The sequence below is a fragment of the Ammodytes marinus genome, assembly GCF_949987685.1.
Source record: "Ammodytes marinus genome assembly, chromosome: 24".
Lineage (NCBI taxonomy): Eukaryota > Metazoa > Chordata > Actinopteri > Uranoscopiformes > Ammodytidae > Ammodytes > Ammodytes marinus.
This window is the reverse complement of record NC_137228.1, coordinates 12863915-12890053: the sequence shown is the minus strand read 5'-3', so window position 1 is coordinate 12890053 and position 26139 is coordinate 12863915. Positions and strand designations below refer to the sequence as shown.

Here is a 26139-nt window from a genome sequence, read left to right as displayed (position 1 = left end):
AGAAGAAGGCCATGCAAATGTCTCTGGACAATACTCTTGTATTTTCATTTGTTTGCAGATAAGGACAAGCAAGTCCAAGCATGATTATATTGTTCTGTACCTCACACCCTAGCTAGTCTGGCTTGAAGTCATTGTGGAACAGGGACATTTACTACTGTACATAAGACTAGAAGGTTCTGCTGACTCATGGAGACTGTGCAAAGGCTATGGTTTTTTTTTTAACGCAGGCTGTCAACACATCGTTTTCAGAGAGGTGGGAAAACGCTAGCCCTTTACAGAGGCAGACAAATGGCGGGTACACAGTACACACAATAGTAACAAAAGGTACAGTAAATAGGAGCACTCGAAAACATGGGTCTGCCACCCACCCCTGGTTGCATGTGTCTTTGTGAACACAAGCTGTTGCAGAGGTTCCCTTGTCACAAATTCATATATTCCTCATATGTGCTGTTGGAGTCAGGCTTTCAAATCCATGTGTTGCATCAGTACAGTTAGATATGCCTTACAACTTCCAGGCCCTTAGAAGAAGAACAAAGAATTAAGAGGGAAAACTTTCCAATGTTGCCATAGCATTCCCGTACTGGCACTATGGTATGCTGGCAATAAAGCAATTAAAAGCTACTGGACTCATTGTTATTCACTCTTGTGCAAAGACTTTCACCAAATGGCTAAAAGAGCTTGAGCGACAACAAGAGAGGTGTTTGGAAAAGAGTTTTACTGCATGAAGGTGAGCTTCTCCAGCAGCCTTGATCCAGCTGAGCCAACACTTCCAGCCACTGGACCAGGACCTGCATGTATTCTCCTACTATTATTTAGTGATTTATGGCCAAGATAGAGCGAAGCTGACGTTTGTTGACATTCCCCGCCCGGCGCAACCTCCAATATGACACTGTCCCCCTTTTCCTACCTCATAAAATGGCTTGCTCCGTCTAAAGTATCACCGTGACGAGGAAAGAAATATGAAACAAGAGGGAGCGCTCATAAACTGCTTGATCTGAAAACTTTTGAGATGCGTTCCACTGTCAAAGTGTTTCGGTGGTAAGCCCGTGGACGAGGACAACACCAAATGAACTTGTAAACTGTTTGCGTGCGTGACTATGACCCAAAAATCAAATCCAAACGATTCTGAAGAGATAAAAAATATATTTCACAAAATGTAAACAAAAGCTTATCTTCGCAAGAGAAGATACTTCAACTGCCATTATACAAAGAGATGTCAAATATCTAGTTCTAGACTGGAAAACTGGCAGTTTAAAAGCAGTGACTGCAACAAAAAAAACAGCCCATGAGTCTTCGCACCTTGGTGAACTTGCACGGGGGCCAAGATCATCCATTTAGAAACCGCAAAAAATGCCCTGTCTCTAATGACATCACTTAACAGTCAGCGAGGGTGTCTGGGCGAGAGCTTTGTCTCCAGGCGAAACAGTCAGTGCATGCAATAAGCCATTGATAGCTCCCAAATAAAAGCCTTTTATTGCTTATAAATCGTGTCGGACCATTAAACTTTATGTTTTTCCTGAATGACATGACTCGAAGTTAAGCCAACGGGACACATAGAGAAAAAGACATCGGAGAGTACCATTTCTTTTTCTGGATTTCCAACTGAACATTTACTCAAACCCAAAGCATCAACTTCAGTTGAAATGCAATGTGTTCTGGCTCTTTGAATCAAAAATGTGCCAAAATTTGTGATTGGCAAAAAACAGTTCATATCAACCCTGGAGAGCTCTGAGGGACTCTGACTGTTTTTAGAGTTGTGCTGTTCGTGGGGGGAAGATAAATGTAGAGCTGGCTGAGGGGAGGAATGCATTCAAAGCACTCTTAATTGAGCTGGATGGCCTGCAGTCACAGAGGCAGAGCGTCTCAACAAGGCTGGCGAGATCCTGAAATGTGCCTCACACGTACACATCATTAAACCGGCTGCTTTGGCTCACGGCTCCACGCTACCAGTGAACACTGCAGGGATAGTGGGAGTTATATGGGAAAGTTGTCTGGAAGTAGCTCCCCCAACCCACCCACCTCTCCTTCAAAATGAAAGTCCCCTGGCTGTCAAAGAAGGGGAAGTGCTCCCATGCTGAGGCCCACTGAGCCAGCCATTGAACTGGGGAACATTCCTCAGTAATTCACTTTGACCTGAACCCAATATGCTAGCTCAGGGTCACCGAATAATACCGAGCGTCACATACAGGGAAGGGACCAAAGTGGTTGAGGACACGTTGTGAAAATCTAATACAGAGGAGTGAGATGCAAAGTGATGGACAAGAGTTAAAAGTGTGGTCTGCGATTCTGGAGCACGCTTGTTGTCAAAATAATAAATGTTTCTAAAATCAGTGAATATCTCCTCACAATCTGCTTCCTGTTCACACTGTGTGTGTGTGTGTGTGTGTGTGTGTGTGTGTGTGTGTGTGTGTGTGTGTGTGTGTGTGTGTGTGTGTGTGTGCTGAAAATAAATCAGTTTTTAATACACAGCCTTATTCTCTGTACACTGGCCTGTTGCTAGCTATGGTGGGTCCCATTTGTTTACATATCAGTTTACAGAGCCTATGCTGTGTATGAACACCATATTTTATTTCAGTGCACACACAGTACAGACAGGTAGCGGAATTGAGAAGAGATATTCACTGATTTTGTGAAAAACTTTATTTTTTTCCAGAATAGCTGACTCCAACTTTAAAGGGTTGAACGGAAATCCAAACCTCAGTATGATCTGCTGGACTGGTTTCATTTTGTTGACTGGGCTGGTGTTTAGGGTCCAACAATTATCACTCCAGACATCCTCATGTCCCAGTACACACTTTCTGCTGAATTGAATAAACTTTTCACATCTGTGTCTTCAGAGGGAATTTGCTTTGGTTTCACACGGCTTACAATAACATTTAAAGCCGTGTGAGACTTCAGCCCAACTTCTGACATTCCAATACAACTTATGAATTTTCAATCCAAACTGCTTAAATGTGGGACATGTGATATATGGAATGTGTTGGGTGGAACAAGAACGTGGCAGCGGGAGGGAAAATAACATGGAGAAATGGTTGCACTGGCGACATTGGTTGGGCCGGAGAGAATTACAGTTTTAATTCTATAAAATCAAAATCCCTCCACTTGGAAATCCTCTTATCCAGTAATCCCCAGGTAGGTTTCAGAGGGCAGCGGGCTCAAACTGCCCAGTGCAGCAACACATCTGCCCTGGCGGCGGGATGATATCGCCGGCTGCTGCTCTGCTCCCAATAAACCAACAGTTTTCTAAACTGAAACTGGACAAAATGGGCCAACTGTTGCCTTCGTTAAATACAGTTATGGTGATTGCTATCCAGAAATATGAAAATAATATGATATTTGATACATGTCTGCCCTGGTTGTGTTGGGTTAACTGGCTTGAGTCACCATCATTGAGGGCTATACAGTAGATTCCAGATTAGTACTTAAAATGCATGCAAGGAGTGCATTTAGTGCAAGATGTTGTGCATGTAGTGCAGTCATAGATGAGAGGAGGTTCCCTCATTATGATGGGGAAGTTACAATGGCTATATATGGAGTTTGACTTACTGTAGAACTACAGTAAAACATTTTATGGTTAAAGGTCATTTCAATATTAGCTTTCTCTGTTAGGTGATGATAGATGTGTAAAGTAGTACTAAGAAACAGAGCTTTTGTTTGCCTTTCTTATTCAACTATTGTTGCGACTTGTCCTTTGCTCAGCTTGCCATCAATTGGAGTTTTTAGTTACACAGCATCCCCTACATGGCAGATGCTATTTTTTGCCCTTGTGTTTGGAAGCACCATTTCCCAGGCAAACAAAAAAAAACTCAACTAAACTCAAGCTCATAAAAACACCAGCAAGAGAGTGATGATACCTCCCATACTCTCCCATGCTCTAATTTTCATGTTCCCTCACAGTTCTGTTTTTAGAGATAACAAATGCAACTAAAAATATAAAGCCAGCGTCCACAATCCTACATTTGGCATGCGATGCATCCCGGCCTCTTTTGGTTCATGCTGATTATGAGGAAAGACCCCCTGACCTGCACTGACATTGACATATGGACACTGGTGCCGCAGCACTTCACACCAAATTATTAAGGGGCTACACAGATGCTGGTCATAACACAGAGAGGCTATATATGGGTATAATCCACATTCTCCACCACTTTCCTGCACCCACAGCCAGTTCAACACCAGTCATTTCAGTGCGGGATTAGTGGGCTGTGTTGGAAAACCCTAAGCTGCCTAAGGAGTATAAAGAAAGTGAAAGAGCAACATGCATTCCCGCACATACAAATCCCCGTACAGCGCTAGTTTGTTTAAACGTTGGGTATCCCATGCCTTCTGTTATCAATCTGAATCAATGTGTTTAACGCAGTACCCCGGCCACGCACTGTTGCCACTAGCAACAGGACACACGATTCCCCCTTGCAACTGGCTAATCTGGCTCAATGCAAATCAAGACACCATCCACTGCACATGTGTACACTGCTGCTGTATGAAATATGTTCCCTTCCTCTGGGGACTATTAGGGGAAATTGCAGCTCGGGACAAAGTTACACAGCTGAATCAAATGAAAGCCGGGGGAGAAAATCATTTAGCTTCTTGATTTAGGCATTAGCAAAAGCTGACCGTGCATGTATTCTAAGTATGAATATCAATATGAATAGACACCAGAAATCCCCAAACAAGGACAGTAAACATCTATCAACAAAGACAATAAACATCTAGCAACAAGAGAAAAAAAAGCTAGTAAATAGCTAGTTTCAGAAGAAATAATGCAGTTTTGCTGACGACTGTCCGCTTCTTACCCTGGTGGAGATGCAGCATCCTGGTGCATTCAGAAGGCACGCATGGTAATCCACCGGCACGCTTTCCTCCTGATCACTGCACTGATCCCGCAGACGATAAAGTTTACATCCACAATGCAGCACTGCCGGCTCTACACTGCTGCCTTCCTGCCTCTCTCTCTCTCTACTTGACCGAGACCAAACTGCCTCTCCTCCCCTTTCTCTCTCTCCTCTCTTCTATGTTCCCTCAAGCCCCTACAACCCTTCACTTCCCTCAACCTCTCCTATACTCCTTGTTTCTTCTGTCCGCTATCCTTCCTTGTCTCTCTCAATCTGGCAACATGCACTGACTCTCCTTCCCCACGCTACATACGCTCTCCCTCTGCGCTTTCTCTCACTAACACACACACACACACGCTCGGAGGCTCCTCTTCACACACACACACACACACAGATAGTGCTGTGTTGTGTTCCTCCCCTCCGCCCACCCCGCCTCCAGGCTTTTATCTTTCCTCAGAATATTTCTCTGCTCAGTCCGTCTCTGCTCAGTTCTATCTGATTCTCTCATTCTTTTCTGTTGCCGTGTCTCTCTGACTGCGTCCCTCCTCCCCGGGCTTGTGGGGGACGTTTAACATGTGTTCAGGGGGAGACTGCTGCTCTAGAGCTGCCCCTCTGGAGGTGGCTCTTTCCTCAGGGGAGGAGAAGCAAGATTGGGGTGGGGGGTTTCTGTGGAAGAGGAGGAGTTTTTTGGGGGGTGACAAACAGAGTCAAAGGGGGGTTTTGAGTCCAAGAAGGGGACGTGAGCGGGCCAGGGGCAGCCGGCTTGTGATGTGCAACCAACTGGGCTCTTGCAGAAAAGTGACAACATAGAGAGAAATGACTGAAGTGGAGATCAGAAGAGCAAACATACAAAATAAAGAATAAGCGTGCTTCCGTAATTAAGGACTCTATAGGCGTTAAATGAAAGATATGAAGCAACTTGAAGGCAAAGGTGGTTATACCTGTTTCAAAGGCTTACCCTCGAAGGCACACAAAAGCATTAATGGTGTTGCACAAAGGTGTTCAAACAAAAAGAGAGTGTGTGAAAAATAGTTGCACCAGATCCTGTGCGACAAGCACTTTGTGTGAAAACTGCAGGCCCCAACTGTCACTATTTAGGCCACACTACGCAGAGATTTTTGTGGCCCAAATAGTAGAAAACACTGCCTGCCTGCACATTTTTATCTGGACAGGGGTAAACAGAGGTTTTGGAAAACAGCACAGAGAAGGAAAGCGAAAGCTCTGACAAAAGACAGTGACAACCGAGTGAAAGAATCAAGATCAAGAGAGTGAAGGACACAATATGAAAGCCAGGGAGAGAAATAAAAGGACTGAGAAAAAGAAAAGAGGGAGAGAGAGAGAAGTGCTTGGGTCTGTGCTTGGGCCGAGTGACGGACCAGGCTCCAGCCCATCTGCTGCAATCACAATCAGTCTCAGCTGAATGGCTGTGACAAACTGCAGCCCGGAGCCCGCAACCTCAACCAGGCAGGACGCCTGCAAGGAGGGAGGAGGGGGGGACACCCTCTTTTGTCTCCTCCCCAATAGGACCAGTGCGAGAGAGGGGGGCGGGCACCGGAGGGGTGAAAGGGGGAATTAAAAGGGTCCTAGTGACAGGAGCCGCTCAGTTAAAGAGGGGAAAGAAAAGGACGGGGCTGACTTAGCACCGGGGCCATCGCTGCCACTTTGGCCCCACATTCACTGTCGCTAATGTCCTAAATGAACAATGACACCAACCATGTGAGAAAATTAGTTTGCTGGGGAATGGAGCGAGTGGGCTGGGGGGAGGCTGGAAAACTTCAAGTTGAGGGAAGGCAGATAAACATGCAAGGAATGAGTTTTCACTTGCAGGGTTTTGGAAGGAATATTAATTATTTCAGCGTCACCCAACAGGGATCGTAAAAGAAATTGACATGTTCCGTCAAGTTCCTTGTTATCTTCTGTCTCGTAAAGCCCGGCTGCCGCATTCCTATTTGTCATCATAAAACTCTGAACGATTCATGATGCCTGATTATTGCATATGACCGAAATGTCATGTGGAGAGGTAATTGCGTTTATCATAAGCGCAGCTGTCTCAAGGAGAGAAATCTGAATACAGAGCGAGCGTGATTTGATTCCAAGAGCAGGTGGTCGCCGATTGGACACTATTGTCCCATTTGGGTAAGAAAGACAAATGGTCGGCTGAGTCAGCACTAACACGTACATATGCGGCGTAATCAAGAAATATTGAGGGCAGTGTTCCGTTTTAATTCAATCAAGGGCGAGCGGTGAACCGTTGAGCGATGGCTCTTGTCTGCAGGGCGAGGAACAGACAACATAGTTTGGTAGAGGTGGAGTTTTGTTTCAGGAATAGCCCCTAATCAGGAAACAGGCAATGTTTGTTTGTTTAGCTATGATTTTCTCCATTTTACCAGCATAATGAGGTTGCAGCGTGTGTGGACTCAGAAAATATGTGCACATATTAGTGCCCCTACGTGTATGAGTGTATAAAGGTTGTCAAAACCATAATTATGTCAATTTATTGCTATTATTGTGTGTATATTTGTGGTTGTGTGTCCAACTACGAGCGAGTGCATGAGTGAGTGTGTGTGTGCGTCGGCCCTGTGCGCTGATGATCTGCTGAGCTCATTAAGGCGCTGCTTATTGCTCTGCCAGGGGTGTCAGTGACAGATTCCACTGTTTGGAAACACTCGGCCGCCCACACAGCCAGCCTGGCTCCACCACTGTCACATGCACAAACACACACACACACACACACACACACACACACACACACACACACACGGTTAGCATTCCACAGAGAGGAGGGGGGTTTTGTAGGGAGGGAGACAGGACGGTGGTGGGACAGTGGCTGGAGTATCGGCGGGTCGATATGGATTGGTAATAGGCCGCAGGGTGGTCTGAGGGAGAGGGATGCTCACCGCTGCAGTTTTGCATGTGTGAGCGCACGGTGGTTTGATGCAATGTGCAATGGCCTCGGTTAAGGGGATGCTAGTGGTTGTGGTAGTATGTGTGCAGTGGTGGAAGAAGCATTTGGATAATTTACTCAAGTCAGAGAATCAAAGCAACAATGTTAAAACACTTTACTACCAGTATGAATCCTGTTTCATTGTGCACATTATATTTTTGAGAGCTTATGTAGGAGGTTCAAGCAAGTTTAAGTATCTTCTTTTAAAGCTAAATTTCCTCTCTGTGACAATAATCTGAATATACTTGGGTTTTAAGTAGGGCTGTTTTGCACTCACAGGGGGGCTGATGCAGAGAAATTAGGCAAACACAATTCAAGGTCATTAGGCAAACAATTTGGACTTTTTTTATGACACAATGCAATGACCTCCACGAATTCCCTGGACTGATGGATGTCCATCTGAATCCAAGTTTTTCCTTGCAATCAACAGAATGAATAAGAAAGTGACTGTACAACTAACAGTATGTTCTTATGTATAAAGTGCTGTATTTTGGTGTTAGCTAACTCATGGATGCATTTTTTATACTGGACTTAATGGTTCGTAATCCATCACATTTGCTATCTTTGGTCTAAAGCTGGCTTTAGAGCAGTAGTGCCCTTTCATATTGCTAAATTATTGATGCACTTACAAGTAGGCAGCATGTTAATGTTGTAGCTGGATGGAGCTAAATGCAACCTCTTTACGATGCTGGATAATATTGGAATGTATCTAATTTTACGAGCTCATTATGTGATTTGAATGCAACTCCAGCAAACAGGTAGCAGCACCAAATGGCAATGCCCAGGTAATGTATAGACCAACTCAAAAAGTTCACCCGAGCAAAAGTAATTGTGCTTTGTTTGACTGTGTATATGAATGTACAAACATCCTGTCCAGAGCTCCAGCCATCAGCCACACTTCCCTGCCATGACATTAATCCCCTGCAGTTTGATCACAGATGAGTGACCAGAAGCAGCCAGGAGTGGTCGGGTGTGTGTGTGTGTGTGTGTGTGTGTGTGTGTGTGGGGTTCGGGGGCGTCACTTGAGCTTATTGCCTGGACCAACCCATTTTGTCATCTAGGTGTGTGTTCCGAGACAGACATTAATCACGCGAGAAGGGGGTGGGGGTGGGGGGGACAAGACAAACTTTGTTCCCTAAAGACGATTAGCATGTGTGCTGTGTTTTAGCTTAGACATGCTTTTGAGAACGGCTGTTAAATCATTTGGAAGCACTTCAGAGGTACTATTTGTGGTTAAAATCCATCCAGGAGATATTTAGCTGTCAACATTGCTAGACCTTTGTTTGGGGGGGGAAGGGAGCAAAGGAAATGCCAAGCTGTAGACAGGCAGCGTGTTTGTTTACCCAACACAAGCCCTCTCAGGATCTACGCCGCTCAAAAGGGCAAACGCCCCAGACAGATGCAAATCACATGATGGGTCACGCTGAACTACAGAGACTGTGTGTTTGTGTGTGTGTGTGTGTGTGTGTGTTTCACTTCTGTGAGGCAAGATGAAGTGTGTAATACAATGAGAGCGATAATGCACCCTTGGTCATGTTTCATTAGGCAACATGGGGGGTTGGGTTGAGGGAGCGGAACGATAGTTAGGATGGTGGTGGTCCGGCGAGATTTTCTCTTCAGGAAATGCTGTAAGTAGTCAAGACTGGAATGAGCAGGATTAACACTAATGGAGTTAATCTTTAATTAATCTTAAATAAATCTAAAATAATTGCGTTAACATTCCTTGCGTGATTACGGTAAACAAATGGGACTATTATGCAGTGGCTAATTTTCATTGGAGTACTGTATCTCACACCAGTGGTACTTTTAACAGCACATTTTTACAATCACAAATAGCCTCCTGCAGTTTCCTGTCACAAGGAGGTCCCTGGTTTATGTTTTTTCCATGGGCCCATTTCACTGCTAAGAACAGTTCCATGACTCTGTTAGGTATCGTTACATAACCAAACGGTAAAATGCAGTGTACTGACCAACAGATGCTGATTTATGGCAGTTATGTTATCTAACATCCACAATGTACATTTGGGGGTTTATTTTACTAACCTGGTCAGTTTAGGTTATTATATTTCTCCTATACAACAATGTTTAACAGCCATTTTTTCAACACAAGTTAAACTTTCTAGATCTGTTCTATAAAAACTTTGGATTATAATGTTTAACTCTGACTTTATCCAACAACAACAACAACAAAATCTTAAAAAAAAAAATTAAAGCATAATTACTTCGATACTTGACGGAAAAATCAGGTTTCATAAACCATCACTTCATCAACTGAGGCATAGGACACGCCCATCAAGACTTAAATATTGTGAATTTTGCACATTTCCAGCCCTTCCTGTTTCCTTCGAGAGATGAGAGGATGTTTTCCAAAGAGCCCTGAGCTTGGAGGTAAATAGCGTGGATGCAACCACTGTGACTTCCACCAGCCAAAACCACGCGGGGTCTATCAACAAATCCAGAAGCCACACAGGATCTCTCAACAATAAAAGAAAATCCATGCAAGGATCTACCTTTCTTCTTATCTTTAGGAGAGGATGTTTTTCGCTGTGCTGAACACATATTAGTCAAAATAACTGCACGCTTTTGTGAGCACAAAAGGACTCCTTGCACATTCTCCAAGAACTGATCTTGATAACAAAGAAAAACCCTTTTCATTGCACAAGGAAAATGACTCAACTGAAGTTAATAGACCTGAATGTTGTGCGAGCCTCCATTTAATGAAACGTACGACTGACAATGCCTGAATGACTCAAATCAGATAAAAAAAAAAGTAATATTCTGAACCAATGCATAATTAAAGTGCTTTTCCGACGGCACAGGGAATTCAAATTAGTGTCTGAGAACTCACTAAGACAAACAACAGTGGTAATTAGCGATTATGTAAGAATCCCCTGGAAAGAAAGAAAACTCTTAAACACAGTTAATTGCTTCTCGGAATGCAGATAATACCCCAGTCAATCCAAATGCCAAGAATAAGTGTCACATGTCCCATAAAATACTGCATATCCACCTTGTGAAACCGCTACATCCTGACTTTGCAACAGCAGAAATTGTTTACTACAACACTAAATCTGAAGGGAAAAGGTTAGCTCCATACATTTTTTTAGAATAAGTGCAGGAGACAGCTTCTTAGCTTCAAACTTAACCTTGAATCCATTAGAAATAAACCCCAAAGGCTAATGCTGTATGAAATGTGGCCGGTTAAGTACTGGTACCCAGCATGCATTTGAATGCAGCGCCGCCACCAGCTTTGAAACGACCTTGAGGGAGCATCAATAAAAGGCTTCATTAACCCATTCGATTAACCTCTTCTGCTCATAAGCTCCATAAAACTGATGCATGTATTTTCGACGGGTGTACTTTGTGTATGTAAAAGCTATAGCGTGTGGCGTTTACAGGCCACACGGGCTTGGGGAATATTTTCACAGAGAACTAGCAATCTTTGCCTTGTTGTGTCACTTCCTCAACTAAATACTTCTGGGGACATGATCATCATGCCTGCAGTTAACTCCTCACAGACTCAAAAGTCATAAACATTAACAAAATGCTATTCCGTGCTAACAACCAAGATGGTAGATGTGTGCAGCTTTTTGCCAATTGCAGCACTTTTGGCCTCATTCCCTCCAAATGTAGCCTTGGATTGTTCAGAGTTAGTCCCCCACTGGTAAATAAGAACATCTAAGAAAATACCCTAAGATTTCTCCAAATTCCACCAGTGCCTGAAGGTTACGATAAGGATTTCATGGCTTGATTTATTTTCCCTTTGAGATATATTTTGGATTCTGGACCTCCCGGACCGTAGAGTGACCCCTAATGTACGGATTAAGCCAAGTCATTCACTTCAGAGGGCACACAGATACACTTTGGGAGTGCATTAGATCTCTTTGGAGCTTAGCGAGATCAAATTATTGCATTAGACCGGTCAACTTATCCAATTAAAGTTGTAAAATGCATGGCTCCCGCCCAAGCGAGACGGCAGATCCTTGGGGGCGTTGGGACGGTTTGCGGGGAGGCTGAACCCTATCCACCTCCTCATCGACAGAACAGGCCTCGCCACATACTTGAGAGAAGGATTACAGCCTTTCATCTGGCTCAGACCGCCGGCAGCACACAGGCGTCTCTGAGGCCAGATATGCCTTGTAGTAACATCAGCAAGGTCCAGATTGGTAAAGCTGTTTCCCAGCTTCTAACTCCTGTGGTCTTTTTCTCTCATGTGTAATGTATACACCCCCCTACATTTTTTTCTCTATCAATTAACCTTGCCGTCGTAATAACACTGCAAGGACATTTTTTTTAATCACTCCCCCGATTGATATAAATGTATAGAACACTCAAACTCTCCCAACGTGCCTTTTTTCTTAATAGTCTAACACTTATATTAAAAACATTATTGACATTTGTATTGACTTAAATTATTAGTGGCTTCTTTAATCTTAGTCAAAGTCAAAGTCAACTTTATTGTCAACTCTGCAATTTGTGCCAGACATAGAGGAATCGAAAATACGCTTCTCTCAAAAGGCAAAGCTAAACCAGCAGTTTAGAAAACTAACTAAATTAAAAATGTCTAAAATAAATATCTATTTAAAATCCTGAAGGACAAAATCAAGTTTATAAATCCAAAATCTCACATACAAGTCTTGTCGAGGCATAGACAAATTGGTATAAAATGTTGAGCAGTTACAGGACAAAACTGCCCAATTTTCAATTCTGCCCACAGGCAAATTCACTTCCACAAAGACGGTCCTATTACCTACAACCCCCTCAGCTTAGCACACATCTGATCTGACCTCCGCTTTCTATCTCTTCCTACTTTGAAGAGCCGTTGCTCCGTGAAGATGACAAATAGCTTATTGATCAGCAGATGTCGACGCTAATGTCCTTTTGGCTTGGGCTACAGCTGCAGTCGCCTGCTCCGCGCAACCTGTCCTAAGCCCCCGTGGAACTCCAGCTGAGTCTCTGGCCTCAACACCTCCCCACCTCCCAGTCATTCTGAGCAGGGCCCCCTGCCTGCCGGCCACCGTTCTCATTCCTCTTTGGCCCCCCTCCCTAGACCTCCAAGGTGTGGAAGGGGTCACAGACAAACACCATCTGCTCCAGAAAGTGGCAGGTGAGGCCAGCTTGGGGCCATGCAAACTGATACTGGTCACATAAATAAAAAAAACAAGGTCAAAAGAGGATTCAGGGGGCAAACAAACTAGCTCAGCACAGTGGCAAATGGGTGGAAGCAGAGATACAAAAAGAAAGAAAAACTATCTAATCTACATTGTTTTAATCAACAGGGAAGATTACACAGTCACGGTGCCTTGACACAGCAGCTTGTCAGAAAGAGGTCATGCAAACTCACTCCCCACCCGTCATGCTTCTTAACACGGCAAAACATCCATATGTCCTTTCCAACACACGTCTGTCACTCTGAATAAGTCTTTAATCAACTCCATTTTCCCCAACACATCTTACATCCAACTGTGTTTTCGCCAGCATTTCCAGGCCACCGCTAATCAAAAATAGTAAACCTCTAGAAAGATATTTGATACTATACTGCAAATGATAGATGAATAACTGGAAACCCCTGGGTCGGCGTCCTACTGTACGCTGCATCTACCGTTGCCAAATTTGGATTTGCTCCATCTGATGTTGACACTGCGCCATGGAGCTTTTGTTTCCGTCTGTCAAGGACGTGGTCTCATTGAATGGAGGGAGCAGGAAAAGCCCGGCCAGCTTCCCCACTGGGGTTTTGTGCTTCATCAAGCAATGATGCTGCGACCGAGAGCGCGAGAGACTGAGAGTGTGTGTGTGTGTGTGTGTTTGTGCAAGCATTAGGGCTTTGGTATGTTGAGGACAGAGCAGTTGCTTTTGACAAATAATCAAAAACAAGTTAATCTTCTATCTATCTTTTATTAAAAGCCTATAAGTTGTATTTATTTATTTATTTATTCATTTATTTATTTAAAAACAACCAAAACATTTCTTCAACATCATTTGTGTAAATGTTTTATGCTATGATCGCCGGGGCCAAAAATATCATCATAAAAAGGCCACAGTTGCAAGAGTTCACTCAACTGACAAGGTTCACTGGCCTTTTATTCAAGCCCACTTCCCCTCAATAAAAAGTAAACTACAAACTTCTTACAGTGACCTTCAGTCGATAAGGCAGTAAGTACTATTGGTATAATATTTCATGGAGGCATTCCTCTGCGTGTCAGAATCTCCCTTTTAAGGAAAGCGATACAGACCAAAACAAAGAATAAATCATACCGCATGTTTATTTGACACAACCAAAGATACTAGATATACCTACATGCTTGCTTACACAAAAAAGTAGTCAGGATTATAAGAATAAGTCATGATTGTCCAATCTGTGTACTTCACCAGTGTGAAACTACCCTATAATATGCTACAATGAGAGACATGAATGCAGTGGGTCACTGGGTCATGGAGTAGGGATGCAGGGAACTAGAGGAATGTAAGGGCTTTTCTTTCTCCCATTGACAGATTGATGGGCCCCATATTCTGATGGGTGGAGGGGGACATCTATAGCGTCGTGAGATGCAGCTTAATGAGGGGAAAGAGGTGGCTTTTTTATTTGTGGTCTATGTTTTAGATGAACAAAAGCCTTTGTGGAGTCATTTATCACTGTCGCCTGTCTGAATCAACACTGGAAAGTACAAATTCTGCCTGGTGGTGTGTTGTTTCCTAAAATGCTTCAAAGAAAAAAAAGGGATTTTCAAAGCTCTGGTGGTTTCGTTGCAATGGCTAGATTGTTGCATTTCAGTTGTTGAGATGCTCTTGCGGTAATCCTTACCTCCATTAAGTATTCTTTCTCAATTAGCAGCCAGTTGTACCTCTACAAAATCACAGTCATGGCACAATAAAGACAAATGCTGCTATTCCATGACCCAAGCCACAAGCACAACATTTTGCATCCAACTTTTATAACATTAGCAGAAAATAACACAACAAAAAAGTTATTTATCAAACAACAGCTGCTCTGATTGCTTAGAGTTAGCACAAGTTCATGGCTTTGAACCAATTGTTCCTCTGGCCCAAACATGGGTCAGTCACTACGAAGGACATTTAGCTTTTTCTCAGTGGCTATTAGGTCACTCTGGGTGTCACCGAAGATGACTGCCTCGTTTTCTAAAGACGGGTGGGGATGACATAAGCGAGAGGGTCATTCCTTTACACATCACTTCCTTTATCAAGGGGCTGCCCTGGCCTAGTAAATGGGATGGTCAGTGGTCACCCACCCCCTCCAACCACCCACCCTGAGACCCTATCTCCCAGTATTCAACCTCCATAGCCCCTCTGTGCTCACTCAGGGGGAAAATTACTTTGAGTCGGGGGACTACAGCACCATTGAGATGGAGAGACGCTTGCACAAAAGAGGGTGAAGTTTAAAAAATTGTCTCTTTCAGGGGCAGTGCATAGATGGAAGGGCTACGGCGATAGGAGCATGGAGGGGACAGGGTCATTAGATTGGCATCTCCATAAGCTCTCCATTCCCATTGTCTGGGGCAAAATCCAGCACCAAAGGACCTCCATGAGCATGAGAAATGCTCCCAGTCAACCCCACACTGGGACCAGAGTCTCCCCCCTTTTGTCTGCCCACTTTTTTTAGTGTGCTTCCAACACAAAAAGCATTTCTCAAGAACGCCTTACAAAGCTTGTCTCGAGCTAAAAACCAAACAACATTGTTCTGCTGCCTCCAGTCGGGGAATGGATTGCACACAGCTGCCGAAATCCTTAGGCAATAAAACATCTGCCCAAAAAAAGTCTTAAGAACCTCTTACCTTCGGACGCTGCGGCGCTCCTCCTCAAGCTGCTTGAGGAGCTCGTCAATGCATTTGTTGGCGTCCATGTATTCCTGCCAAGAGGAGATGAGAAAAGCCAAGAGTAAACAATGGAGTCAGTGTGCAAACGCTCATGAATATTGGTTTATTGGAAACACGGGCAGACTTTAACCAAGGTATCCATCCTTAACATTATTAACTGAGCCAAATAATAACAATAATGACCTTGACTGGTCAGTGTACTAATGGTTGACTAACAGCGAAACAGAAGTACTTAAAAAAAAAGTGTGGCAAATCAGTTAAGTCTCTCTCTTATTTTTTCTTCTGTGTGTGTGTGTAACTCCAGAAGCACCTCTGGGTAACTTCTAACGGCTGGCCCAGAAGCCAGCCCAGCTGTGTAATGTCAGCTGGGAATAGCCCACACTCACAAAACGTGCGCTACTGAGTTACAGCATGGACCAAATGAGCTAAGGGTAAGAGCAGGATGGAAAAAACAGATGTCATGATTTCTTGGACAATGCCTAATGATTTGCCTCATAGTGGTCTGACTACATAAAGCAGACAGGGGAAGCGCGACTGTGCAAAAATAGGCCACATCAGGCACCATACTTAAACCATCTGGGTTTCCAAGACATAGAGCTCTACCTATTGTACATAACACAGCCAGTTGTGACTTGCTGCTGTCACATCGGTGTGGTCTAGATTCGAGACTAATTAATTAAATGTTAGCTTGACAGCTCATGACACATCTCCTGGGTAAACGGTTATCTCAGTGAAACAGATGCTTTCCATTGATTTCCAGACACTCTGGTCATGCGCTTTGAGTGTAATTGAATAATAGGGATTCCCATGAAGAGGTCAGTAGGCCAGGAAGACAAATATATTCTAAAGCTGCAGTTCCTTTATTCTGCCCCGAGCAGGTATTTTTATTTACTGCTGTTGTAATCTCAGTTTTTTATTAAGTCAAAATTAAGCCCATACGTGACACAACAACTACATCTTTAGGGAAGGACATTTGAAACCACGGGGAATTGAGAAAAACAAACGCTGTGCCTATGGGCTTTTTACTTTTCGGTGAGACCCCTGTTGTCATACCATGAAAAAGAAAAATGTGCATGTGCATAAAAAAAACTCTTATGGAAATGAGACTTTTGGAACAACAAGACATCAAAACAATGCGCCTTTTCTGGGGAGCCCCATTTTGAATCTGCATCGGTTGGATAAAAATAACAGGATGTGTTATCATATACAGTAATGCAATTCAAAACAACAAACAAGCGTCTCAACAAGCAAGACCTCTTTACCCAAAGACATTTTTAAATTACACAGACTTGGCCTCACCCAAGCCTACAACACAGACCGAAAACTTTTGATTATTTGCCATAATATTGTTAGGGATGAATTTGGCCTCCCTTTGACCCACCCTAAGGGCCTGACCAGACATTAAGTAATTCTGCTATCACTGCATTGGCTTTTTTTAACCTGTGGCCTTGAGAGTAAACTTGCATCACGCCAGATGTTCAGAAACCATAGCAGCTGCTCAAAATACAGTAAGTGTAGTAGTTGTTTTGTCTCCTAGCTCACATTGGGGTTCCGCTCTCCCACTGCTGGTATTGTACTCCACCTCACATCTGAGACTGAGCCACTCAAAGACACCCATCACCAGCTGGCCCCGATTGGCACCAGTATATGGCTAAGGCCCAGGCTTCCTGCAGAGGCGCCAGTCAAGGGCACTATGTGTGACCATTAGGCAAATAGGGCCGATGCCAAAGCACGAAAACAGATCGATGATTACCAGTGTGGTGCCACATATTCAACATTTCTTTTGGTATTTTCCCGTATTTAAAAGAAATTACAATAAAATAACATCAACTCTTCGATTACTTTATTATCTCTTTTATCATTGTCATCATTACCTTTGACTTAACCAGTGCGACACATCTATCTTGTTTGGAAAGCAACCTGAAACAACAGTGCCCCAAAACCCTCTGCTAGTCTGAGAGTGCCACGCCGAGGCGCCACAAACCACTCACACCCAAGTTCCTAAAGTCAAATATGGTGCCGCTGGCCCGAACAGCAGAATTTGTTGCTGTTATAAATTTGCCTCAGATGAGTGGGTGTATCTGGTTGCTGTAGAGAACATTTTACAGAATGGTCTCCAAAATATCAGACGTTGGTGTTTATGAGTGACAGCAAAGCCGTATGTACATTATTAATTACATATGAGTCCAAATAAAGTGCAAGACACCATCCTAATTCCCTCTCCCTCCAACATCTTGACAAGAAAAATGTGTGACTTTTTTTTAGTAGACAAAATAACTGTCTGGGGTAAAAACGTCTGTCTCCGAGGGACCATTAGCAAGGCGATCCCATAATGACTATACGTCTGCTGCACAAAGGGGAACCTTCTTCGTCAAAAGCCCGTGTCAGGGGGAAATATTTACAGGCCACATCAAACGCCAAGTAAAGCTGCCTAAGTCTGTGTTGTCATCGTGCAGACCCTTCCTAATGACAGGGCACTGGAATAATCCTCGGCACACATGAAGGAATGCAGGGAATGCGGCGTGCTTGTTGTCATGTGAAATGGCAGGGGTATTTAAAGTGGAGATTTAAAGCATGACTCATGTATGTAATGCCGCGTGTTATGTCCCCAGCCAGGCATTAATTCTGATGGTTTTATGGCGTGAGTGAAAGCTGCACTGTTCCCACGAGGGCCCAGGTACTCCCATGTAGGCTGGATTTACTGACTTGAGACTTTATCGGATGCATATTTCTCAGGACCCCTTGCAACTGCAGTGCAGTCCAACAATTCCTTAGTGGATTGGAACCTCCTAGGAGCTATAGGCTCATAAGGAGTGTGTGCGTAATCACCTCCAACGTACGTATACTAAATTGTGAGGATGTTTTTCAAAAAATCCTTATATTCTTTCCTTGACAGCAATAAGGCTTGCTGAGTAGACCTTCAGGAGACTTGTAGAAGTTGACTCCAACATGTAATATTGAAATTAAAGTGTCAGGATCCAAATATTGAGTATATGTGGTATATTATATATTGTTCATTTTTGTTCAGTGTGAATACGAATCTGAGTGGATTTGATTTCCAATAATCATAATTGTACATGTGCGAAAATTTACTAAACTTGTACAAGTTCAAATCTCAATGAACATAAAATATCTGGAAGATATTCTTTATATTTTTATTTTTATTTGTTGTGCACCTTTACTAGCTACAACGAGTAGAAATATTTTCAGTTGGAAGTAAATGCAGTATTTGAAAGCCATTTTTTATTATTTTTTTATAGGTCAAAGGCTCACCTATTTGGCTGCTGATGGAACTCCAATATTGGACACAACATAGCTATTTGCTGGTATGATGTCAACATAGGCTAAGCTGGCAGGTAATGTGTTTGCTGAAGCTCCCTGCCTTATGACCGCATGCTTCCCAGCGATGTTTATCCGGCCATGTTTGCTCATGCGTGTGAGAGCGTTTGATAAGGAGGCACTCGGTAGCTGCCTAGGGAAGAGCATTCTCGCCTTGTGCACTGCTTGAGCCCCAACATCCAGTCTTCCCCTCCTACTGCTCTTGTGCCTTTATGACATTTTTAAAATACAAGTGCTGACCCCCGCTGCTTTGGCATTGGGGAGCAGGGGGGGGGGCGGAAGAAAAAAAAGGGGAAAAACACAGTCCTTCTCTTTAAATCCGAAAATAGCAAACAGACTGACACACAAAGCAAATGCAGTCTGTTTAAGATTAATGTCCCAGATTTTTTTAGCAATAAAACATCATACATAATTCATCCATATGAGCCTTGCTTAGCACGCTCTGTTTTCACACATTCTTGAAGATTACGAGAGATGGAATCACATCCTAGAAAAGCGTCTGGTTCTGATATGGACTTCTTTGGAGTTGACTGGAGGAAAAACAAACAACCTAAAGGCTAGATAAAACTCTGACCTAGCTGCCGCTGAGGTCACATTGCGCTACTTTGATGAGTTCCCTTCCACCACCTTGATGTGTCCACAGATCGGAGGCCGGGGCTGGCGTTGCAGATAAGACACCATTCTCATGGCCTGTGAACTCTGGGAGTTAGACCCTATCAAAGACAAGGTCACAACCTCTCCCATCTCACTGCACCCCCAATCCGCTGCATCAACCTATCCTTGCCGTGAATTTTGCACTGACTGATGACATGCCAACTTGGCCTATGGGACTGTAAAAAACAACAACTGGGAACCCTGAGCTTGACAGAAAGTGGAGCTCCCACATGGGCTACTGCAAGTCAAGGGTTATGCCAATAGAATGTAAAAATTCCTTTCTGGGTGTATTTTTATGGCACACTTGAGAAAAGAATTATGACAGTGGCTTGCCGAGGTGCGGAAGATGTGCCACATCTGATATGGCTGTTAGTCTTGGCCCACTGCCAAACGCACGGCTACGTTTGCAGGAAGGAAAGAAAATACTCCTGCCATCCAATACTCCAGAGTGTATGTGTACATCGCTAGCAAGAGATGCAAACAAAGCAAATTTAATCAGCGTCAATGAAAACGTATCCTTGTATGCCACCATAATTCCGTATGACTGTGATCCTATCGGGAGGTAATTCATTAATCAGTATGACTAATGGTCTATGTGTTCAGATTTCTAGAAAGCTGCCTTTGCTTGTATCAGGTCTCCTCATATCAGCCAGCTCCGGTTGAATTCATTAACCTTATCAGCGTGTTTTGAGGCCCTGTGCTGATCCTTCACTCATGGGTCATTACTCACATCCAAAAGACCTGGTGTCATTGTATCAACTCAGCCATCAGGCTCTCATATCCTCAGACCTTGATAACTCTGTTGATAGCCCTGCCTGTTGTGGAGAGGGCTACGACTCGGGTTAATATGTGTGATTCTTCATGTGGGAAAAAAGATACACAGATATGGATGCTGTCATCTTGATCCTTAAAAAATATGATTTAGTGCCAAGATTGGACGTGATCCCGGATGGTTTTATCATGCCACAGTCATGTAGAGGAGGACAACTGTTTTCCTGTATCGCGCTGATAAGATGGATTCACAAAAGGAAATTGGTGATTGTAAAGGAGACAGAATAAAGATGTTGATGAGGAATGGGCAGGGGGCAGGTCATGAACTCTACTCTCTGAGGCTGTGCTGCTGTTCCCCAAGATCAACTCAAGCCAACAATAAAGGGTGCTCTCGTCCATCTTTATAGGCTATTGCAGCCTATACTAGCCATCCCTTTGAAATCATGTCCACATTGGATGATTCTGCAACTTCAATGCCAATGTTTAGATCTAATGTAGAAAGCAGTGCACCTTCTCTTTAGACAGAAATTGACTTTCCTGCAGAGACCTGCATTTACAGTATATCTATCTTTATAACAGCAAAAAAAAATCCCCAGATTTTTTATTTGACTATTTCTAACCTTAACCTTAGGTTGTAATCCTTATGATTTCAGTCCTGGGTGATTTGGCAATCCCACTGATTAAAACCAATCTGCTGACAACAAAATGGGGGAAATGACCATGTCTTTTTTTACTAAGCGCAGTAGGAGATGCATTGAATTACCAGCAGCTGCTTTAAAATTAAAGCAAGTATCTTGATTTAGCTCTGGCACAGTGGAAAGATGCTGGATGTGCATTGTTTCCCCTGAATCCAAATTGTTTGTAAAGGTCATTTAAATCCATCAAGGGAATGGCAGACTCTATACAATAAACAATAAAAACTACTAAACAGTATAGAGGTTTATACTGAATGTATATAGCTCATGATGTAAAAAATGGATTTCGATTTCATGAAAACTTTTAAGGATTATTAACTTTAACCAAGCTACCTTAACCTAGACATATAACAACTATATCTTATTTGCCAGAACCACAATATTGAAGGAAAGGAAAGATGATTTCCATCATCATGTCTCAATTAATCCATACATCAATCTATCTTGAAGTCTACTGTAGAGATTCATGTTTTAAATACAAATGATCAAATCACTTACTACCTCACAGTTAATGAACTGTCAATCAGTGAATGATGCTGAAACGGAGCTGAGCACCATACTGCCTAATTTTACTTAAAACCTCCCTGAGTTTAAAGTTGTGGAGGCTCACACAGTGGCTGTATTGAGTCAAGGACATTCGTGTAACAAATGCCTCTAGTGAGCGGGATATTCTTCATCTGCCTACCTGGCCGAAATGGAGGAGTGTCGGTGGAATATGGATTACTTCAGATACAAAAGGGAGCCTGTTCATCATCTAGGGTGAGTTTCAGCGGTTTTGGGGGTTATCTGATGTTCTTCCTCCAGCCAGCACCTACGGCCCAGCCCAGCCCAAACATCAACACCTCGCCACCGTCAGGAATTCCAAATCCCCCGCAGATTATCTTTACAAACATTAAGATACGTCCAATGTTCAAATAGCCCCCCGTCTGTTTTGGGCTCCTCTGCTCTTCTGGGTCTGACAGAGTGGGCCATTCATGTCTGTTGGGAACAGTAGCAAAGCTGTTCACGGAGGAAAATCTCACGGGGGAGAGTTTGAAAAAGTAGCCGTGGAATGAAATACATCAGATCCAGCGTTGCTGTTTCGATTGCTTCCACAGAGCTACCTGTGTGGAGGAGCGTGTGAAGGCATTGCAGACCTATAAGAGGTGCATTTTAAGTGAATCTACAGTATCAATACAAGTCATTAATTGATTTATGACACATTTTAAAATTAAAACCCTGGCGAAAATGCATTTTTAAGACCAGTAGATAGTATTCTTTGATTTATAAAATTAAATAAGTCTGTACGCAAATTTTAAATGTTTCTATTTTTGATATCCATACTGTTATGTTTCTTTTGTCTCTCCAATCTTTCCATCACTTTTCAAATTTTGGGAAAACACACATCAGGAAGGAGCCGTCCAGGAATGCTGCTTTTAGGTATAAAAACAAACACAAATTGTGTCCACAGCACTAGTAGCCATGTTTCCAGACAGGATGGGAATCTAGGAAACAGGGAATGTAAGGGGGGGGGGGGGGGGGGGGGGGGCTAGATGTCTGCGGTGCGCCCCTCCCCAGATTTTACAAGCCTGGGGTTTGCTGGGTTTTATTATCATCTGGGGGCCAATATTCAGCCAGGTGTACTTGGAGCGGGAGGGAGAGTGGCGATGACAGAAATGTAAAGGAAACCTGGACCTGGCAAAGCCACAGGAGCGCACAGGGGGAAAATAGAAGGGCTGCTGTAGTAGAGAGAGAACGCCAGTGACAGGCGAGCGCAACAAAGAGAGAGGGAAGGACATAAGAACCAATTGGAAAGAAGATAAATCCTCAGCTGTCGTTGACAGACTAGGACAAAAGAGGAGGAAAGTGATAGCAAAACTGAAAATGTTGACTTTGCGGTGTGCAATATAATTGTGCAGTGTGCAAGTGTTTAATAATCCCTCAACACTTCTTACTGAAATTAATTAAATCAATCAATCATACATATATTGTTCATTTTTTCTTACTTTTTTATGTTGAATTTATTTGTGTTGTGGCTCCACAATGGCACAATCCAAACGCTGAACTCGGCAGCAAGTTCCAAACACTTTCTCTATTAATGCAGCGTACAGGGATTTAACAAGAGGCAAACATCAATCCTAATGCAAAATGAAACATTGCAATGGCTGTTTTAGGGTAAACAGAATGGGAACATATTTGGTTGTTTGGTTATTGAACAGGGTATAACATGAAATGTAAGGATAAGGATGGTATTGTAAAGGTCCTGTCATTCAAATTACTTCTGTGATTGAAAATTCAGTCCAGTGCAAAGTCAATATTTCTTATCTTGACTAGCGATTACTGACTTTCTACCAAAGGAACTTGACAAGGTCTAAGCAAGATTCGACAAATCACTCCGATTCACGAAAACATGCCACTGACTTTCTCAATTTACATCTCGCACATCATCATATCCAGTTTCATGTTGAGATTGCAGCATTGAAATGGGCATATGACACGAAATGTCCAAAGCAAACATTGCAGAGCCCATCCCACTTTCTCAAAGTAGCCCAAAGCATGACCTGGATCAAACTTGATGACAGGCAGCTATTATAAATAATGCCGCACTCAGTGAGTTAATCCAAACATCAGTAAGCCTTGAACCAAATTTAAGTGGAAACACTTTGAAAGGAGACAAAGAGCATGGGAGAATGAGGTAAACCTTTTGGAAAGGGACAGGAGAAAGGGGCAGATCCGAGCAGAGTGCTGATGCTAAACAGATGTTGGTTGTTTCACAGGGGGAAGTTGAGGCTTCAGTTTATGCAGGCTTTGACAGACAGGCACTGCACCTAACCGGGCCATGGTAACATTAGGAACATTTGTGTGAGCGGACAGAGGGACAAATCAAGTAGCAGTGACTGCCTTCCTTCACGGGAAATTAGGCACATTTTAGATTGAGCAAAGGATCCATTCAGCATTATCTGCACTGTTGCAGCTCGCCTCTGCAGCATTTCCCGCCTCTTCTCATTACTATTTGGATGGTATGCTTTGTGTCATCGTGTTGGCCAGCGCTAGTGTACACTAAGCTTTAGTGGTTTTGTTCCAGCTAACCGTCTTTCGAACTGTCAATGGCCTTTTCTACAGGCCTAGAATTATGCTAGAGAGTTATGTTCTCACCTAAAAAAATAAGGGATTCAAGACACCTGAAACAATCCACAGAGCAATCGTGTTTTATGACCCTGACGTGAAATCCAATCATGAAAAAAATATTGTCTACTCTGCTAAAGTTCAGCTGTGAGGACGAGAGGATAACAACCCATACCTATGTAATGAATCAAATAACTAGAAACACAACTAAGTCTACTCAGCAACAATCTCATGACCTCAAAGCGCGTGTTTTTCGCAGAGATATTTTTTCCCGGAACACTTCATCAAGATTCCCTGACATTTTCACATGCATTAGTTGCAGGCTTCAGCTTTATCGCAGGCTTTTCCTCTGTTTAATCCAGAGGGCTGATTTATTGACGGGGGCCTGTCTGTGCGCCCAGTCCATTCGACCCAGGTGCTGGGCAGATGTCGAGGCGAGGCAAACGTGGTAGGCAAAAGCGCTGCAGAAAAGGTGTTAATGTCAGCTTCTGATTTTCTGTTCTCTCCCGTCTTCCTGCCCAGGGATGGGGAATGGAGATTGCGAGGAACCATAACCGATAAAAATGGTAATGTGACAAGAGGACGCTGTTTGTTTGCACTCCTGTCATCTCCAAACCCACCTGTGCCACTCATGCTTACGGCATCCAATATCCTATCTAACCTGACAGTGACGGAGCGCGGATCAAGATACAGTGAGGTGATTTCTATTTTTAAATGATGGATGGAAGGTGCAGTGGAATAATAATGAGAAATGTGAAAATAGATGGTTATGGTGACTTTTGACCTCTGTTGCAAGACTCAGGGCAATGATTATTCCCGTGGTCATGAATTATTTCTGTTGTGATCACCATGGGTTTTGCGTGGAGCATCTTTCTAGACAGACTGTGGGGGTAGCCTCAGGGTTAACATAACAGGCTTCTGGCCCAAAGGTTGCCTGTTTGAATCTAAGGGCTAAAAGCAAAAAAAAAGATTGCACACTTCCCTAAACAGATATGTGGCCCGGTCCATTGCCAAGTAGCCTACATTAGAAGACTGCGGTAGTGCTGGCGTGGGTGGTGTAAATCTAGGTAACCCCCACCCTGCAGGCATTGCTGTAAATAAGAATGTCCTCAGTGAACTCGCCCTGCTAAATAATACATGATAGACAATGTCTTGTTTGGTGCATTTTTATTGAAGCTTCAATGATTATCCAACATCTAAAAAGATTTTTAAAATTTAAAAATAAAACATTTTCAGCCATAGCTATGGATGATTTGTTTGACTTGCACTGGTCCTGCCATCATTGGAACTGGGCTTGATGATGAAAACCAAAAAATATGCGCTGAAGCACTTTGTTGAGCTGCAGAGTAGGAACATAGATTGGTATGTTTGTGGCAAGTTATTTGATTGATTGTTAATATGAAACATCTTGACTAGTGCAGCTTTTATGTTACAACTAAATTAAAGGGGTCTAATAAGAAAAATTCATTTTTACAACAACCCTGTAGGATTTTGCATGTGCATCTATTCTGATGCTGCCACCATTTGCAATCTGCATAAAGGCTATGTGTAGCAGCTCCACTTGAACTCTTGTAGTTCTTATATTTCAGATCCAATGTCAAAGCGGGGTTTTTGGCTTGAAAAGATTATCTATGCTGCGTTGGCTACATCCATTTCATGGGTTAATGTGAACAAAGACCTCTCAGTGAAGCAGCTCACCACACTCCGTCAAGTGATCCGAAAGAGGACTGAGAGTCCAATAATTCAGCAGCATAAAATATTTAAATCGACCATCATCGACTTTTGAAAGGCATTATTTCAGGCTATTCCAGGAGGGTTTTTTACAGTCAGGGCTCATCCCGGTTGGGAAGGAATTCCAATATGAGTCTGGGGCCAACCGCACACTGTATTTACACAGTTAATGGCACTAAATCCTTCTTATCATCTCAAGTGGAGTCTTATTTTTAGCAGCCATATTTGTTTTATTT

General features: G+C 43.2%; 1 protein-coding gene across 2 annotated transcripts in view; it reads right to left on the bottom strand.

The window, feature by feature from the left end:
* Nucleotides 1-26139, bottom strand: part of LOC307269672 (nck-associated protein 5-like) — a 105026-nt gene that overhangs the window by 69963 nt on the left and 8924 nt on the right. The window contains exon 2 of one of the 2 annotated variants that reach the window (XM_080052674.1): nt 15567-15640. In XM_080052674.1, the coding sequence (XP_079908800.1) occupies nt 15567-15640 (74 nt within the window). Of the gene's footprint in view, nt 1-4793; nt 5199-15566; nt 15641-26139 lie in introns of those variants that run through there. The other variant, XM_080052675.1, reaches the window with a different exon arrangement.